This window comes from Oryx dammah, unplaced genomic scaffold (assembly GCF_014754425.2).
Source record: "Oryx dammah isolate SB20612 unplaced genomic scaffold, SCBI_Odam_1.1 HiC_scaffold_11209, whole genome shotgun sequence".
Classification (NCBI taxonomy): Eukaryota; Metazoa; Chordata; class Mammalia; order Artiodactyla; family Bovidae; genus Oryx; species Oryx dammah.
The window spans coordinates 4862854-4881871 of record NW_024080602.1 but is presented as its reverse complement, the minus strand read 5'-3'; the positions used below and the strand labels follow the sequence as shown (position 1 = coordinate 4881871).

The window sequence follows — 19018 nt, the reverse complement described above, 5'->3', positions numbered from 1 at the left end:
CATTTTAGCATAGTTAAGAATAAAATGGACTTTTAAAAAACTATCCAGTTACAGAGAAGATACACGAATTAAGTATATAGCATTTCTTATTTCAGTGAGTAAAGGATGCTCATTTAGCATAAGAAAGTTTCTCTAGAGAAGCCCACATCCTCATTTACTGAGTCCACGTCTAGTGCTTTCGCATGATGGCCTGAAAGCGTTGTTATCTAAAGGACTGACTTTGTCATATGTAGCACAGTCCTAATGTGGTAATCATTTCTACATTAAAATAATATTTCCAGACAGATTTTATTTTTCATTTTTATTTTTTATGTTTTTGAGTTTTTTTGGCCACAAGGCATGTGGGATAGCTTCCCCCCAGAGATCAAACTTGCACCCCCTGCAGTGGAAAGTGGAAGTGTTAACCACTGGACCACCAGGGAAGTCCCCAGGACAGATTTTAAAATGAGATAAATCATAAAACCATTTGTGCAGTATGATCCCTTTCTGCAAAATAAAAATCAGTGCATGATATACAGCAAAATACTAACATTGACTTTGAGAAGGGTGAGATTACAGGTGATTTTTATTTCATTTACACTTAATTTTCTAATTCTTAAATCCTAGCTCTAACTCCCCCCTCCCCCCAAAAAATGGACAGAGGTAATGGAAGGTAATTATCACAAAACCTGAAAACAGAGATGTGCCTGAGCCTTTAAAGGAGAAAAAGGGGAAAGAAGCTGAGGAAGATCCTGATGGTTCTCTCTGAAAGACGTGGCTGCAAAACAGGTGACCGCGTCTCAGCTCAGACTCCGCAGGAGAAGCATCAGGAGAACTGCAGCGATTAGTATACAGAGGGTGCAGACTGTCGGTACCACGATCTCCGTCACAATCTGCATGTAACTTAGCAAAGGCTCTGCAGTGGAGGGGAGAGACCAACACGGCAGATTAGAAGGCGAATGCAGCTTCATCCTGAAAAGCTTCAGCTGTCCGGAAAAACTTGGAACATGGCATCATCACACTTGCTAATTCTCATTTGCTATAAAAAAGAGAACCTGGTATATTAAATGTATAAAAAATTGTGTAAGGGCTTCGTGAGATACTTTAGAAAATATGGGTAAAGAATGCTGACTTTTGGTTCTTCAGTACTATAATAAAGTCTATATGTATGTTAATGCTTGTGCTTACTCAGAATATTAGCAGCCATATTCCTCAGCTTCTGTAATTCTCACTGGGGTGATTTAGATGATATTGGGTACGTTCAGGGTGGTATGGCCGTGGACTCATTGGAGGGATTTAGGAGAAAAAAAAATTTCTTGAGAAATATTTGCAGCCTTTCAAAGGTGTGATGTGAGTTTGAGTGAACTCCAGGAGTTGGTGATGGACAGGGAGGCCTGGCATGCTGTAATTCATGGGGTCGCAAAGAGTGGGACACGACTGAGCAACTGACCTGAACTGAAAGGTGTGATTGTATATCTTAATAGGTATCAGTTCAGAGGTATAGGAATTTCTATATTGAAAATGCTTATGGTAATTCTTACCATAGCTAAATAATTTTAAGAGTTAAATGATAAACATTATTTCATGTGCACTAATATTGTAGTAGACATTTACGAAATGCCTGCTTTTAGGTTTTGTGCCAGGTACCCTTGGTTGCTGAGATAAGTAAGGCCCAGACCCTATTCTCATGGAGCTCATGGGCTCAGTAGTAAATTCTACATCATGTTTCTTTATTATTTTAATTTAATAAAATATACATCTTTATTGTTGCTTGATTATTTAGATGAGAGGGGGAAGGGACAGTGGTATATTGGCCTGTAAAAATAGCTGAGTTGGTAGGATTTGAGCTAGCATTTTCCACCTCTGATACCACATTAAAGATGAATTTTTTAAATGTGCATAGCAGTAAAAAAAAATTTGTTAAAACAGGAAGTGTATTTCTCTCGTTGCCCTTATATTTGGTGGTTTAGTTGCTAAGTCATCTCTGACTCTTGTGACCCCATGGATTGTAGCCTGCCAGGCTCCTCTGTCCATGGGATTCGCAGGCCATAGTACTGGAGTGGGGTGCCATTTCCTTCTCCAGGGGATCTTCCCGATCCAGGAATCAAACCCGGGTCTCCTTGATTGCAGGCAGGCAGACTGAGCTACAAAGGAAGCCCCTGATACGTAAAGACAGACTACAGAGAAACATGATATGCTTGGCATTTCTTGATGCTTGTTTACTATCCTGCTTATGCAACATCTCTGACCCTTTTAGATCCTATTGCATTAGAAATGCCTTCTGTGAGAGCAAGGACCTTGTTTTGTTTATTGCTATGTCCCTGGGGTTAAAACACCCTTGAGCCAATAGTGACTTTAATAATGACTTGCTGAGTGAGTGAATATAATGTCTAGAGTATTTGTGGATTTTTCTTCATTCCATTTGGTAGAATGGTTGAATTTCTGCCTCCTTCCAACAGCCCACTATAACAATAGTAGATTTATAAATTTACACTATCATTCAGAATCAAACTAGAGTAGATAAAATATTTCTTTTTCATGAAAAGAACATTTTAGAAAATATTTTAAATGCTGATAGAAATTTGACATTGCTACAAAGTAAAGGAAAAAAGTCCATTTCTAATCATGTGGTTTTGGAAGATTGACTTAAGGTGTGTCCACATTTTGAGTTTTGGTAATACCACTACATATGTTAATTACATGGTTTAATTATCAAAGAATTAAACTCACCTGCAGCAAGCATCTGGTTGTTGATAGAGCAAATTTCCAAGGCTTTGAAGTACCAACTTTCCACCTAATAAAAACCCACTTGGTAAGTAAAGTTGTCTTAGACTATGTTTGCACTGTTTGAAATCATTTTTGGAATACTGTGGGGTAAAAATTTTTCCAAGAATCTGCTTATAGTTTAAATCAGTTAATATTTATTGAACGCCTATGCATCATTGTGAGGGAGCTAAAGAGCAGTTTTTATTATAATCTAGCTATCTTTTTCTAATAATGCATTACTATCTTTTCTACTAATGCAAAAATAGTGAATACCTGATAACCATCAGTCACTGCTTCTATTTATAGTCCAACTAGGCTCAGCCTAAAAGAATGTTGATGAACAAGTGAGATTTTTTTCAAAAGAATTAAGACACTCTAAATTACAACTTACATTCCCTGCCATTGGGTGCAACAGCATAGAGAATAGAGAGCTGATAGCAAAATGTGTAGGTTTTAGAAAATGGGAGGTTTTACAGAATATTTTTTACTATTTTAATCTCATTTTGGAAACAGTGCACTTGTATTGCTGTGCCATTTGGTGGGAAGAGAAAGGAAAAAATTTAATAACCCTAGTCTGCTCTTAATGCTCTGTGTGCTAGGATTGCATTGTCCTTACCCCCATTCCAAGCAAATAAGCAAGGAGGGGGAAAAACACCGGGCCCTGTTCCCAGATACCCCTGTGAGGTGCTTGCTAAACTCTGTACTCCAGTTACCTAGTTCTAAAATCCAGAAAGAATAACATCGAGAATTATTCCTACCTCTCTCGTATTGGGAAACCCATTGGCAGTGATAATCCTCTTGTAATATTCAACTGAAGCCTTTGGATAGCGCGGCCTATTTTTCTTGTTGAAATCAATATAGTAGAATCCATATCTATCTGAGTATCCTCTCTCCCATTCAAACTTATCCAACAGAGACCAGGAAGTATACCCTTTTACATTAGCACCATCTTTGATAGCTGCAAAGACATTTTATTCCATTTTGAATATGTTTTATTTTCTTTGAAAAATAGTATTGTGAAGATAACCTTAAATATTTTCATTTATGCGATTTAGAAAGTTTTAATCAATTGTTATCAAATTTTGCCCAAATTGAATAAAAAGAGATGTGAAGACAGTTTGTATCTTACCTTTTAGCATTTCATTTGTGTATCCTTTAAGATATCGAATTCTCCACTCATCACACAATTGGGTACAGTGTAATTTTTGAGACGCTCCATTTTCTGTCACATATATGAGTGGATTGCCGTACTGAGTCTGAAAGGAATCATGGCAACACATATTGAAGCCTGCCATATTCTAATTGGTGTTTAGCAGCTGCCAGTTAGCATGTTTATTTAGAGATGAATGTAGGCAGAAGGCAAGCTCATATAGGAAAAAATTATATATATATATATGCATGTATATTTATTTTTGGCCGCACCATGAAGCAAATGGGATCTTAGTTCCCTGACCAGGAATTGAACCTGTGCCCCCTGCATCCCTGGACTGGAAGCATGGAGCCTTAGCCACTGAACCACCAGGGAAGTCTCAGAAGAATTCATTTCTTGACAAGCCATCATTTTGGAGAAAATATACTTCAGGTCTTGTTTTTGTCCATATATTCCATTATAGGTGAGAAGAGCAGAAAAATAAGTATTTTTGAAATTTATTTATAAATGTATATAATATCTGTATCACATATCATATATTGTTATATATGATATATATGCATATTACATGAATTTATATAAGATATAACAACCATGTATATGATCTCTATATATGATTATTAGTAAACATTCATCTTTTTTTGGTCATGCTGTGTACCATGTGGGATCTTAGTTCTCTGACCAAGGATTGAACCTGTGCCCTCTGCAATGGAAGTTGAGAATCTTAACCATTGGATCACCAAGAAAGTCCACATTAGTCTTTCTTTAAAGTCTGTATCTAGTAGCTTCTGAAGTGTAACTGGGTTTTTTAATTAACTTTAAAATGTAGGCACCTGAGCTTATGCTGTAAAAACATGAATTCAGGTAAAAAATGTCCTTCAGCTTAATGTAGTCACCTGAGCAAAGTTGAGAAGCCTCCGAAATCCCCATGGCACAGAATATAGCCATTTAGATCCCAGATCAGGCCAGTTTGGGTCAACCAGTTCTACTAAGTCACGATCATTCTGGTAGCTGGGCCCCTGGCCAGAAGGATAGTTCCTTTCCGTGATGTACCGAGTCGTAAAATGGCCTAAGCCCAAGAAATCAGATGTGCCTTTAATGTAGCTCTTCTCCTGGAGTGAGAACACTGGCAACCTCGACATTTCCAGGCCTTGCTCTGCACTCTTTCTTCCTAATGAGAGAAAAAAGTAGAACTTAACCAAGTTTTATTTTCTCACAGTCATTCTGTTGTCAGGTACCACGATGATACTGGTGTGTTGACATGAAAGCCAATATCCAGATCCTGGGCTTTGGAATGCATCAGCATGGAAATTACCATCTTAGCCTTTCAAACTGGAATTTCTTCATTGGAATGCTAGCCAAAAATTTTTCAGTTCATATTGCTTAAAAGTTATATTTTCACAGATTACTCAGTAAGTGGTGTATGGGAAATTGTGCAGCTATCTGGAAAAAAAGTAGAACTAGGTTATTCCTTACATCAAAAATTGGTAATTTTGTCTGCCTCTTGGAAGGGAACTGGAGGCCAGTGGTACTCTGGCAAGTGGGGGAGAGACAGTCATGTTCAGGCCTGTGGTGGTGGTAGCTGGTACCACCTCTGTGTTGGGCAGTGTCCTCACTTTCAAAATTGTAAAAGTGTATGTCCTTTCACTGACCGATTCAAATCTACTTATCCTACACTACTCATGTAAAAGGATGTATGTACAAGGATCTTCATTAGCAAAAGATTGGAAGCAACCTGAAGGTCTGTCAGGAGAGACTGATTAGTAAGTGATGGGATGTGTTACATCAGTGCCACACTCTGCAGCCATTGGAATGAATGAGGCGGTGTTTCATATACCAGCATAGATGAGTGCCAAGATGGACGCTCGAGTGAAACAAAGATGCAGAGCGTTATGAGTATATACGTAAGTACACATACCAAGCAGCAGTGTTTTTTGCTTATCAGCACAATCCATCTCTGAAAGTACTTCCTTCTGGGGAGGATAGGAACAGTGAGGTAGGGGAGGGAAGGAAGCTTAACCCAAAATTTTCTAGTTTTCTACACTAACATTGATGTTTGTACCATCGTAAGGGTAGGTTCACCATTATGTTCAAAAAATGTTTTAGAGACAAGTTCCATAGTTTGAGGCTTAAAGGAAAGACATAAATTAAGGTCAGAAATTTGCTGCCTCCAAAACATATAAATTGAGTGCTCAGGTTAAGACTTTATTCATAGGAAGCTTAGTAAATGGCCGTCATCCTCCCTGTTATGACCCTCACCATCATCTATGTTTTTACATCATTCTGTTTCGTTCTGTTTTTTGGGAACTACAACTAGATGTTTAAAAGATATACTTTGAAACATGTCCTTGTATAAACTACTCAAAAAAAGTTTAAGTCAATGTATAAAGGAAAGTAACATTTTTATATGAGTTGATAACTAAAAATGCAGTCATAAAAATGTTTCCAAAGAGGTTACTGGCTTAGATTAAATGAATGAAAAGATTGTATTATTAAATGCATTCAAATATTAAAATTATTTTCAGTTATATTTAAGAACTTGAGAAAAACTAGGAATTGCCACCCCTATTGTAGTGTCTACTACAATAACCACTCACCATATGTGGCTATTGGAATACGGCTAATGTTGACTGCATCTTCAACTCAGTCACTGAAGGATGGAACTTTTAATTTTGTTTGATTGGAATTTAAATAGACACAACTGGCTACAGGCTCTCATATTGAACAGCACAGGTATAGGACATGTAGAACATTCCCATGATCACCAAAGGTTCTGTTGCACAATACTGGTCTAGAATTACCTTTCTTTATGTATTTATTGTGAATGAATGCTTCAGAGATGCCTGGAAGTAATTTGCGAATGAGATTTCAGGCAGAGTGCTTTCACTACTAAAGAAAATATTAACTGTTTTGTCAACTATAGTCAATAATGCTGGAGGAAGAAAAAGAAAAAACTACTTAGAAGATCCTTCTTTCCACATTGTATAAAGGAAAAATTGAGCCCTGTTCTTACTTGAATTATCAGAGTTGGAGTTGGTGGGGTCTAGGTTTATTGACCTTAAGCCCAAGAACTTCTCTAGGATAAATAATCAGTTTGGTTCTTTAGTACAGTCCTGTGGCACCTGCAGTGGCTTCTGAAGGTCCTGAGAGAGCAAACACAGCATGTGAATGATGGGGTGTAGGAATGTTCCACGTGGGCACTGTCCCATATGAGGGCTTTTTTCTTACACATCTTCAGGAGTGATTTTCTCAAGATTTTGAGTGTATATGCACAGATGTGTCACAGAACTGGTTGTTGTCAAAAGATTTTTAGAGATTATTTTCTCTAATCCCTTCACTTTTTTTAACTGTAAAGTTTTTTTTTTTTTAATGTGTAACATAGGCACAATTATTTTAAGTCAATACATTTTAAAGGAATTCCACATGTTCTGGTTCTTTCCACTGGCAATCACCTTAGTTCCTCCAGTCATAATTTCCAAGATAATACAGCCCTTTCAGAAAGATTTGCTCAATCCACAGCTGTCTTGTCAGTCAGCCCACAGTTCTTTTAGTTGGGCCTCTTTGATCTCCATTGGAATAGATACACACTTCAAAATTCCCCACCTGTAATCTTTGAGATCCAGTTTCCTCAAACAATTTATTTTAGGACCCTTGAAGTTAAAGATAGCAAGTACATTGCTATATATTCCTTAATCTTTTCTAATATTGAAAAGTCTTGTTCTATCCAATTTTTACTCATTAGCCTAGCGGAATGTTACCAGTCTCACTCACCACTTCAACAGAATAACAACAGTGGAAGCAAAACTTGCATTCTCAATGTGGCCACAGTAACAATTTATAGACACTAATCCCTTCATTTTTAGATGAGAGACTGAGACAGGAAAAGGTGAAGCACCTTGCCCAGAATCACTCACTGGTTAGTGACCAAGTTGGAATTAGAACTTGCTGCCAACTCTTCTAGAGAAGTCTGATAAATGGTCTGATACATTTCCCCTTTAGAAGGGGAAATTTTTGACACATTGATGCAAACATTCTTAGTCAAACATTAAAACAATGTTGATGCATGAGATTTTAATCTATTTCACTGTCCTCGTTGCCTTTTTCTAGGGAGGCGAAACCAAATCACAGTTACATGTTTTAGATTGGCTGGACGCTGCTGGTTGCCTACCCAGTAGTCCCATGCTGGTCTGCTTCTGTGTTCTCACCCTCTTTCTGAGGGCTACATCCTTTCTGTAAGTCTTAGTCCCCCATCCCCCCACCCACAGCTTCTGAGGCTCTAGTCCTGGTGGTAGAGGGTACCTTGGGGCTAATGACAATTCTGTCCCCTGAGGCACAAAGGGGACAAAGAACTGTACAAAACAGATCTTCACGACCCAGATAATCACAGTGGTGTGATCACTCACCTAGACCCAGACATCCTGGAATGTGAAGTCAAGTGGGCCTTAGGAAGCATCACTACGAACAAAGCTAGTGGAGGTGGTGGAATTCCAGTTGAGCTATTTCAAATCCCAAAAGATGATGCTGTGAAAGTGCTGCACTCAATATGCCAGCACATTTGGAAGACTCAGCAGTGGCCACAGGACTGGAAAAGGTCAGTTTTCATTCCAATCCCAAAGAAAGTCAATGCCAAAGAATGCTCAAACTACCGCACAATTGCACTCATTTCACACGCTAGTAGAGTATTGCTCAAAATTCTCCAAGCCAGGCTTCAGCAATACATGAACCGTAAACTTCCAGATGTTCAAGCTGGTTTTAGAAAAGGCAGAGGAAGCAGAGATCAAATTGCCAACATTGGCTGGGTCATCAAAAAAGCAAGAGAGTTGCAGAAAAAAACATCTATTTCTGCTTTATTGACTATGCCAAAGCCTTTGACTGTGTGGATCACAACAAACTGTGGAAAATTCTGAAAGAGATGGGAATACCGGACCACCTGACTTGCCACTTGAGAAACCTTTATGCAGTCAGGAAGCAGCAGTTAGAACTGGACAGACTGTTTCCAAATTGGGAAAGGAGTACGTCAAGGCTGTATATTGTCATCCTGCTTATTTAACTTATATGCAGAGTACATCATGAGAAAAGCTGGGCTGGATGAGGCACAAGCTGGAATCAAGATTGCTGGGAGAAATATCAATAACCTCAAATATGCAGATGACACCACCCTTATGGCAGAAAGTGAAGAGGAACTAAAGAGCCTCTTGATGAAAGTGAAAGAGGAGAGTGAAAAAGTTGGCTTAAAGCTCAACATTCAGAAAACGAAGATCATGGCATCTGGTCTCATCACTTCATGGGAAATAGATGGGGAAACAGTAGAAACAGTGTCAGACTTTATTTTTGGGGGGCTCCAAAATCACTGCAGATGGTGACTGCAGCCATGAAATTAAAAGACGCTTACTCCTTGGAAGAAAAGTTATGACCAACCTAGATAGCATATTAAAAAGTAGAGACATTACTTTGCCAACAAAGGTCCATCTAGTCAAGGCTACGGTTTTTCCAATAGTCATGTATGTATATGAGAGTTGAACTATTAAGAAAGCTGAGTACCGAAGAATTGATGCTTTTGAACTGTGGTCTTGGAGAAGACTCTTGAGAGTCCCTTGGATTGCAAGGAGATCCAACCAGTCCATCCTAAAGGAAATCAGTCCTGAATATTCATTGGAAGGACTAATGCTGAAGCTGAAACTCCAATACTTTGGCATCAGTTCTGATGCAAAGAACTGACTCATTTGAAAAGACCCTGATGCTGGGAAAGATTGAAAGCAGGAGGAGAAAGAGACGACAGAGGATGAGATGGTTGGATGGCATCACCAACTCGACGGACATGAGTCTGAATGGACTCCAGGAGTGGTGATGGACAGGGAGGCTTGGCGTGCTGCAGTCAATGGGGTTGCAAAGAGTCAGACACGATTGAGTGACTGAGCTGAACTGAACTGAGGCTCAAAGGGAAGTCAGCTGGAAGTAGAAGCTGTTTCTTAGGAAGATTTTCCTTGTTCTTAAAAACAGATGATAGTGCTATTCCCTTTCTTTCTGCTTCAGAGTGTTGATATTCAAAGATGTGATGCCTGGAGCTCCTGTAGCCATCTTGTGGCCTTGGAAAGTAGATAATGAGTTAGCTAAAAGTACCAGAGCGGAAAGATGAATCTGGGTTCCCAAAGACATCCCTGAGGGCTGAGTTAACTACTTGTGGATCACCCTTTTCTGGATTTCAGGTAAGATGATAAATCCTCTACTTTTCAATCCATTTTATTTGCAGTTTTCTATGAAGTGGCAATTAAAAACATTGGAATTATAGCATTGTCTTTATTCTCTTCTCTGACGCTGTGGACACCAGAACTTGGAAAGTACTCCTCAAGGGACAAAAAGAACCAGCAATAGGACTGAGCCCACCCAAGGCCGTGCCTTTGACTGCTCACCCCTACTTCGCTGCATCTGGGTGGAGTGGAGTGGAGAGGAGGAGACAGGACAATGGAGCACAGAAGAGAGCTGCTTCGAGAATTGCTGGCTGCTTTTCCCCTGGATTCTGATATTCTCATTTTCCAGGTCGGAAACTTGTTTGGATGTCCCTCACCCTTCCAGTTCAAATAACCAGTTCTCAATCCTCTGGGGGCTGGGTTATCCCTTGAGTGCTTCACCCAAACCAGCCCCGTGTGTTCTTCTCTCCCCCTGACTTTCCGTCCCTTCACTCAAGCTCCATACTCTTGCTGTGCTATTTGGAGTCTGAAAAGGTGACATGGCTCACCGATATGGTCCTTCATGACTTGGGGGTAGTCTCCGGTGTAAATGGGGTTGGCAAACCAGCCCAGGCAGAACTGTAGGTATCTCTCGGCAGCCTCTATGTCCTTGGGGTTACTGAGGTCCACAGGTTCCCCCCAGTCGCAGTTTAATGAAATCCCCACCAGACCTTAAAAGAAAGAGAAGGGGGTGGCAGGCAGAATGACACTGCTCCCCGGGTCACTCTGTTCTCGGTGCTCTTGGTGGCAGGACTCACCTTGCTGCTGGCTGCGCCACGTGTCGTTGTAGGCGTGCCAGACCTGGGCGTGGGCCTGAAAGAGAAAGGAGTCCATCAGAGGTGCCCACCTTATCCATTTCTCTCCTCCCTTTCAACCCAAGGTGGGCCTTCTCTCCTTTCTAACTCGAGATCATTTTAAGTTTTATCCTTTTCATGAGTCCAGCAGTGATTAGCCCAATCCATAGTCTCGCTTCCTCTGCCTTCCATTTTCTTTGTACTACGGAAGAAACTTGGTCTAAATCTGGCATGAACTCATAAGCCACCACTTTGTGTTATTCATTGTTTCTAAGATTTTTGCTAACGTGTCTGTTTTGTTCTTGGTTGTCCTGTGCTGTCACTAGGCATTGCTTTCAGCATACGTACTCAGGAAATTAGGAAAACACCAAGCATCTGAAACAGTCTTGAGAAATAGAATGCAAAATGTGCCAAGCTGCCTTCTCTCCACATTCTCCCCCAGGGACCCGCTGATGTCTTCAGAGCTCTGCCCTTTAAATATTCACAGTTAAAGAAATCCTAAGCTAAATAGGGAAAGAATGAGAAAGTTCTCTTGCTGATATGAATTTGAGGGTCTGGTATGTCTCCAGTGGTCCCTTGCCTGCCCGCTTGATCAGAGTGTCCACCTTCTGTTGAGAGACCATCGGGGGCCACCCCCTCATGCCTTGCATCCGTCACCTGGACCCTCATATATGTCCTGGAATGGGGCCCATTCCCTTCCCCACTTCTCAGGCCTTTCTGGTGGTTTCACCATCAGCATCTCCCCCGTGTCCTGCTCAGCTTCCGCCCTAACTGAGCCTGGCTGCCCCTGCAGACCCCTGCAGCCCCTGCAACTCTTGCCAGCAGATGCCACTGTTCTTCCCTCACACCCCACATACCTTAGGAGAGTGTCTGCCTTGCTCTTTGTTGTTGCTTCCAAATGATTTCTCCTTCCTCCTCCAAAAACTCCAGATCCTTTGAAGTCCGCGCTATCAGACAAGCATTCCTAACGCCTTCCTACTGCTGTCCTTCACCAACCTCCTCTTACTTCTGGTCCTGCACAGATTTTCTCCCCTAGCTCACTGTCATCCCCCTTTCCTCCTGTCACCATGCCCCACAAGGCAGTTTAGACCTGTAGGTGACAAGTTTTCACACTCATGTGCTCCAGACTGCTAGCTCTAGGGAGCCGTCCTGGCATCTGAGCCACAGTGTCCAGCAGAGCACTGGATGGGACCCTCCCTCGTGGACGCTCATAGATGGAAGGGAAGGGAATGGTGCACAGGTGTGAAGGCGCGAGGTGGCAGAGGACTGGGCTCAGACTCGGGCCCCTGGGGCAGGCTTAGCTGTCACTGGCGCTCACCGCTCCACTTTGACCCTGGCCTTCACTCCCAGAAGGACCCACCTCACCTTAATGACATGATGTGCCGCCTTGTACAGGCCCGTGCCCTGGAGCTTCAGGCCAGGTGCGTGGTGGCCCGTCTCGTAGCCCTCTTCTGCCATTGTCTGCAGGGATGGCAAGTGAGAACCACAGGACGTGTTAGAAGTGACAGGGTGCACTCTTGGCTGGAAAGTGGGTTTTCCCACCTGGAGCAGGGGTCTGCTTACCCGAGGATCACTGAAAGTAACCCAGTGTTTCACACGGTCCCCAAAAGCCTCAAAGCACAGGTTGGCATAATCACTGAAGTAGTTGGCCATGCTCACGTTCTGCCACCCGCCGTACTTGGCCTGGAGCAGCTGCAAACAGAGGGATGGAGAGAGAAGCAGGTGCCCCAGGGGTCCGTCTCCAGAAAAGACTTTTGGGGTCAATGGGCCAAGTTTGTGGAAGAAACTTGGCTGATTGGAGCTACAGAGGATGTTTAGAGGAAAGGGGAGCAAAGATGCAGGGTCTCAGGCATTAAAACTTGAGGATTTAGTGGGGTGGAATGGGTCAGGCGGGAGGGATGTCCAAGAGGGAGGGAACATATGTGTATATATATAGCTGATCCACTTCATTTATAGCAGAAACATACACAATATCACAACTTTGTAAAGCGCCTACACCCCAGTAAAGAGAGAGAGAAAAGATGGGAAGATAGTTGGAGTGTTTAACTGTAGAGAAATATGGAGACATATTATACCTTATACAAACAAGAGGAAGGAAGCAGAGAAAGTTTGAGATTCTCATGCTTAAAAAGAACTGTATGGAATGAGTATTTAAGAAAAACTGCCAGAGGAAAGAGATCTGATCATGAGAAAAGAATCTTGATTATAAGAAGAAATAAGACACAATGCTGGGAGTGAGAACTCTGGTTAGAATTTTGAGGGCCATGCAGGTCTCAGAAACCTCCCAGAAGCCTGTCATGAGAGCAGTGCTGCTTCCTTCAAGGGAGGGCTCTCTCCCACCCAAGGGCATCAGCTCATCATGCGAGATTTCCCCAAGATTCATCGCTCCGTCAAGATTGCCTACTGAACTCGTCTTGGAGGGTCTGAGGGAATGCTAAAGGGGCAGTGACAGTGATTAACCAGGGAAGAAGTTGGAAGATGGTTTCCAGTTCACCTCCCCAAAGCCTGCCCTACAATCCCAGCCCCAGCTCAGAGGCCTTCCTCCCACCTCACGCCCAACCCTCCAAAGCGTCGATGGAACTCCATCTTCTCCCTCACACCTCCCTGAAGCCAATGTCTTGCCCTCTGACCTCCCACCACCGTGTGTCACAGGGAGGTACAGAGACGACTCCTCTGCCAGCTGGGCTCTGAGGAGCCTTGTTGAACAAACGAGAAAACTTCTTGAATAGTGATGTCTAACAGTGAGGTTCTTACAGAGATCACTTGGGAAGGTGGGGGTGCTCATCTTTTGTAAAATTTTTTATTAATTTATATATATATTTTTGGCATGTGAGATCTTAATTCCCTGACCAGGGATCATACCTGTGCCTCCAGCATTGGGAGCACCGAGTCTTAACCACTGGACCTCCAGTAAAGTCCCAAGGGTGCTTATGTACAGGCACAAACAGTGCTAATTCTAACAAACTAGGGAAAGAAAGGCTAAACAAACGTGTAAATTCCATGAACTCTTACTCAAAAGAGACTTCTTTCTTTGTGAGTTTGAGTTGTTGCTTCTCGGTTAAATGTTTTGGGAAACATCAGAATCTGCCCTTACCACTTATTACAAACATCAGTTAAATCAGTGTGACTTCCCTGCCATGGATAAGTTGAGATTTCTTCTTCACTTCCTGCCATCTTCCTATCCTGAGCCAGAGCCCAGACTCCAGGATTTGCCCCGACCTTGGCCAACCCAAGTGCCCAGAGCAGGCTCCCTCCTGCTGAGCTGAGCTTCCCCTTGGGCCTCTGAACCTGCACAGCCTCACCTGTGGGAGATCCCAGTGGTGCAAGGTCACGATGGGGGTTATGTTGCTCTTCAGAAGGGCATCGATGAAGTCACTGTAGAATTGGATTCCCTTTCTGTTCACCCCGTCAGCTGAGGGGGAAATAAAAAGGGATGTGATGAGAAAGGATGCTGGCTTTCTGCAGTGCACTATGCCGGGACCCTGGAGCTTTCTGCAGGCCTGAAGGCACACTCAGTCCACCAGCACTTGGGTCTCAGATGGTTGAAGAGCTACTCCTGGGAGTCAAGCCAGGGGTCCCCAACCTTGAGGATCTAATGCCTAATGATCTGAGATGGAGCTGATGTAATAAAAATAGAAAGCACACAGTAAATGTAATGTGCTTGCATCATCTCAAAACCATCCCCCAAAACCATCTGTGGAAAATTTTTCTTCCACAAAACCAGTCCCTGGTGACAAAAAGGTTGGGGACTTCTGAGCCCAGCTACCTTCGGAATCCGTGATGCTGCTGGGGAAACTGTGCTTGTGAGCTGTTCTCCCCACCCAGGATGTGTGGTGTCCCCACCAAGCCAACATGACCAAAAGAGGCCGCTCTGGGGCAGGGAGAGGGTGGCCTTAGCTCACCTCGGACGCCCGTGGGCAGGAGCCGGGGCCAGGAGAGGGAGAAGCGGTAGTGGCTGACATGCAGCTCCCTCAGCAGAGCGACGTCCTCCTGTGCAGACGGGGGTGGGTGCGGGCTGGGTCAGCTGGGCCCTGCCAGGGCGCCTCCTGGCCACGCTCCACATCTACACAGCGGGGGTGAGGCCACCTCCCCCTGCCTCCTCCCGGGGCTATGCCAGGAGTAGAGTAAAAGGCAGGATATGGGGGTGCTCTGAGAAATCCACAAGGGTTCTGGACCCCCAATCCAAAGAGGAGGGTGGGTGTTGGGCAGAGAGAGAGAGGATGAGCTGGTCCCACTGTCTCCATGGGGCCGACTCCCATACAAGGGCCACGATGGCCTGTAGGCCCTTGGGCCAAGGCCTTGGCCCTTCAGCTGCCCATCCCTTGGACTAAGGCCCTGGCTCAGGTGGAGCCTGCTTTCTTTTCCTTCTCCATTCCACATACCTTCCCCATATCCTGGCACCCCCTCCCCAAGCCCTGGTCACCACCAGCCCCTCCCTGCCCAGCTGCGTCAGGGTTGAGGCGCTCAGTGGAGCACCTAGCTGACATCGTCACGTGGGCTCCCTGTATGTCACCTCCCAGCTCTTGCTAAGTGATGCTCAGTCACGCGCAAGCACACCCATCACTCACTTGGACCTTGTAGTAGCTGTTGCAGGCCACATCTGCTGTCTCATCCCCGAGCACGTTCCCCTTCCCGCTGTGCGTGAAGGTGTCCCAGATGCTGGGCCCTTTCCCATGCTGGTCCCAGGCGCCCTCAGTCTGGAAGGCAGAACTGCCCACACCCCAGGAGAAGCCTGCAGGGGGAGACCCCAAGCTGGGCCCTGAGCCCTCTCCCACTACCCATCCGGGACTGGGATCCTGGGCTGTGCCTCCAGGACCACAGGACAAGCCCCCTCCCTGGCAGCCTGCCCTATCTCCCTAGAGGTAGGGGTGGGAGCATGTGTGGCAGGGGGAGGGGAGAGACATAATGCATTAAAAGCATTATCTGCACTATTTTAGCTCTGATTGGCATTTACTATCTATATAGTAACTTAAAAAATATATGTTAGGCCCTGTAAACACTATATAAAAAACAGATAACTAATGAGAAACTTCAGTATAGCACAAGGAGCTCTACTCAGTGCTCTGTGGTGACCTAAACGGGAAGGAAATCCAAAAAAGAAGGGGTATATGTATACGTACAATGAATTCATTTTGCCATACAGCAGAAACTAACATCAGACTGAAAAGCAACTACACGCCAATAAAATTTTTAAAAAATCTGTTAGGAACTTTTATTTCAGAACAACTACATGGAGTTATTTTCACCATGCTACCCGTAAGGAAGCTGAAACACCGAAACTCCTTGACAGGTCAGCCAGTGTGGGCAAGCCAACAGACAGATGGACAGACAGACAGAGCAACTGGAGAGTGGACATACCAAGTGGGAAGTTTCCATAGTAGAAGGAGGCCTCTTCTGGGGATTCCTTCCTGGTGGCCCCCAGCCTGGACACCAGCAGTAGCACCCAGCAAAGAGTAACAACCCGCACTGGCTTCATGGCACCCGGCCCTCCCCCATACCTGAGAAAGCACATCTGACAGGTGTCAGCCCGAGCAGCCAGGATTCGGGGCAGGGGGTGCAGATCCTGGCTTAAGGGCAAAGACAAGAGAGGAGGAGGTGGGACTAGGTGGGGGCACTTTATCTAATGAAGCATTGGCTCTTGTGGGGCAGGTTCTCCGTGGTTTTTGCTGGGACACACCAGCACAGGCTGAGACTGGGCTCCAGATACAATCCTCAAGTTAGACACTCAGGAGGATAACGACTGTGCTTGGGAAGCTCTGGGTCTGATGGGCAAGGCTTCAAACCACCCCGTGTCCCTGCCTGATGGGGGAGACCCAACCTATCCTCTGTGATGGCTTCAACCCAATGGGGAAACCACTCTGGCTTAGGGATGCTCTAGTCTGATGCGGGAGGCAGAACAACCCACAGAACCCCTGCAGCACCCCATGTACACAACGCGGCCTATACAGAGAGACAGACCCCTCCCAGAGCCAGGGGTCATGAGAAGTGCCGCCATCCCAGGATCTTCAGTCCTAAGAAGGCAATTCTCTTCCCCTGGACTCCCCTCCCTGACCCAGCCTAGTCACCTTACCTAGATTGTCCTTGGTCCCAGACACCCCCAGAGTAGCAGCTGGTGTCCAGGGCACTCTCCAACTGACCCCCTTAGTGCCTGTGTGCCCCGCTTCCTGATGGCAGAGCCCTCAGTGCAGCGAAGGCTCTGGGTTGGGGGTGTGACCAGTGGCCTAACTCCCCTACAAAGAGCTTCAATAGCCCCAATTCAGTGGGGAGGGCAGGAATGCTGAGCTGGCCAGCAGGGCCTGAGTCAGCACCCGGCAGCTTGGCCCTGGGCCCAGGGCATGCAGTCAGCCCCCTCCCATGGTAAAGGGGAGGCCACCCAGTCCCCTGGTCCCTTCTGGACCTGATGCATCACGTCCAGCCCACCTTAACCTGTGAAAATCCAGGTGGCTGGGGAGGGAGCATGATGTGAGAGCATCTGTCTCTGTCCCCACCCCTCCCCAGCCAGGCAGAGTTCACTGTAGAAGGTAAGTTTGGTTTTCCCATTTCTCCTTCCTCTCTTTGGACCCCTCATTCATTCCTCTACTCACTCACTCATTCAATCACAACTTCCTGAGAAATTCTCTGGCAGTCCCGTGGTTAGGGACTTTTACTGCTATGGGTTGATGGCAGTTCCCCTGGTCAGGGAACTAAGATCCTGTAAGCCTCTTGGGGTGGCCAAAAAATAAAAAATACAAAAAAAAAGAAAGAAAAGGTGAGACTTCCCTGGTGATCTATTGGCTAAGACTCTATGACCCCAGTACAGGGGGCCCAGCTTCAGTTCCTGGTCAGGGAACTAGATCCCACATATCACAACTAAGAGTTGCATGCCGCAACCCAACACAGCCAAATTCAGTTCAGTTCAGTTGCTCAGTAGTGTCTGACTCTTTGCTACCCCATGGACCGCAGCACATCAGGCCTCCCTGTCCATCACCAACTCCCGGAGCCCACCCAAACCCATGTCCATTGTGTTGGTGATGCCATCGAACCATCTCATCCCCTGTCATCCCCTTCTCCTTCTGCCCTCAATCTTTCTCAGCATCAGGGTCTTTTCTAACGAGTCAGCTCTTTGCATCAGGTGGCCAAAGTATTGGAGTTTCAGCTTCAACGTCAGTCCCTCCAGTGAACACCCAGGACTGATCTTTAGGATGGACTGGTTGGATCTCCTTGCAGTCCAAGGGACTCTCAAGAACCTTCTCCAACACCACAGTTCAAAAGCATCAATCCTTCGGCGCTCAGCCTTCTTCACAGTCCAACTCACATCCATACACAATTACTGGAAAAACTATAGCCTTGACTAGATGGACCTTTGTTGGCAAAGTAACGTCTCTGCTTTTTAATATGCTGTCTAGGTTGGTCATAACTTCCTTCTAAGGAACACAGCCAAATAAATGACTATTAAACAAAAAAACAAAAAATCACCCACCCTCCCTGGGGTCTCAACACCTCCTCCTCCCAACCCAGGCTGCCAAGCCCCTGCCCCATGCTTCCGTCACTAGGCATTCCCCTCGTTTGCTCTCGCTACCCACTCCCTCACCCCAACTCCCTGCATATCACTGAACAACTAGCCTCCGTGCCTTCAGCTAATCCCCGCTGTGGCTCCATAACTGGGCAGTTCCTACGCCTTTGTGGTTGATTAATTTCTTTCTGCCAGAGTGAACTGGCACTTTGTCTGAGCCCCCCAGGAATTCAGGGTCTTGTGGGGAAGAGGGCAAGATGGAGAAGAAAAGCTGTACTAGTGATCAGGGCTCTAGTGGAAGGATGGACAGAGCTGTAGAGGCTCAGGGAGGTGGGGCTAGCTTCACCGGAAGGGACATTGGACAAGACACTTGAAGGATGTGGAGGCACTTGCTGGATGGTGTGGAGCAGGGAGGGTGTGGGAACTGACGGAGGTAACAGCAGGAGCAAAGGCTCTGAGCCGTGTCTGGGGACCTGGCAGCCTGGTACCTTCTCTCCCCTCGCATCTGTCCTGCACTGGCCAGGCAGGACTGTGTCCTCAGGCGAGCAGATCGTTGGACCTCACCCCCACGGCCGTCTCTTCTGCGGGCGGAGGGCTGTGGGGGTCTGAA

The 19018-nt window shown here is 45.2% G+C and overlaps 2 protein-coding genes across 5 annotated transcripts in view; one reads left to right on the top strand and one right to left on the bottom strand.

Moving 5' to 3' along the window:
- LOC120860902 (protein zwilch homolog) overlaps nt 1–1905 on the top strand; it is a 42712-nt gene extending 40807 nt beyond the window's left edge. For 3 of the 4 annotated variants that reach the window (XR_005720457.1, XM_040236618.1, XM_040236616.1), the window contains one exon: nt 607–1154. The gene's annotated coding sequence lies outside the window, so the exon portion shown is untranslated. Of the gene's footprint in view, nt 1–606 lie in introns of all 4 variants that reach the window. The other variant, XM_040236617.1, reaches the window with a different exon arrangement.
- Nucleotides 746–16467, bottom strand: LOC120860903 (lactase-like protein). Its single transcript, XM_040236619.1, has 13 exons — nt 16275–16467; nt 15485–15648; nt 14819–14906; nt 14219–14328; nt 12480–12608; nt 12282–12377; nt 10881–10935; nt 10632–10793; nt 4792–5066; nt 3875–4001; nt 3504–3703; nt 2710–2773; nt 746–895 (listed from the first exon to the last, which is right to left on the bottom strand). Exons 1-13 carry the CDS (start codon nt 16426–16428, stop codon nt 780–782), a joined length of 1740 nt encoding a protein of 579 aa, XP_040092553.1. The 5' UTR covers nt 16429–16467; the 3' UTR covers nt 746–779.
- Nucleotides 16468–19018: the final 2551 nt, after the last annotated feature.

Excerpts from the sequence above, each read along its gene's own strand:
- LOC120860903 (XM_040236619.1), bottom strand. The coding sequence starts at position 16,428 with ATGTGCTTTCTCAGGTATGGGGGAGGGCCGGGTGCCATGAAGCCAGTG. Across the intron at positions 10,794-10,880 it reads GTGGCGCAGCCAGCAGCAAG|GTCTGGTGGGGATTTCATTA; the intron begins GTGAGTCCTGCC and ends CTTTCTTTTAAG. Across the intron at positions 4,002-4,791 it reads GGCTTCTCAACTTTGCTCAG|ACTCAGTACGGCAATCCACT; the intron begins GTGACTACATTA and ends GATTCCTTTCAG.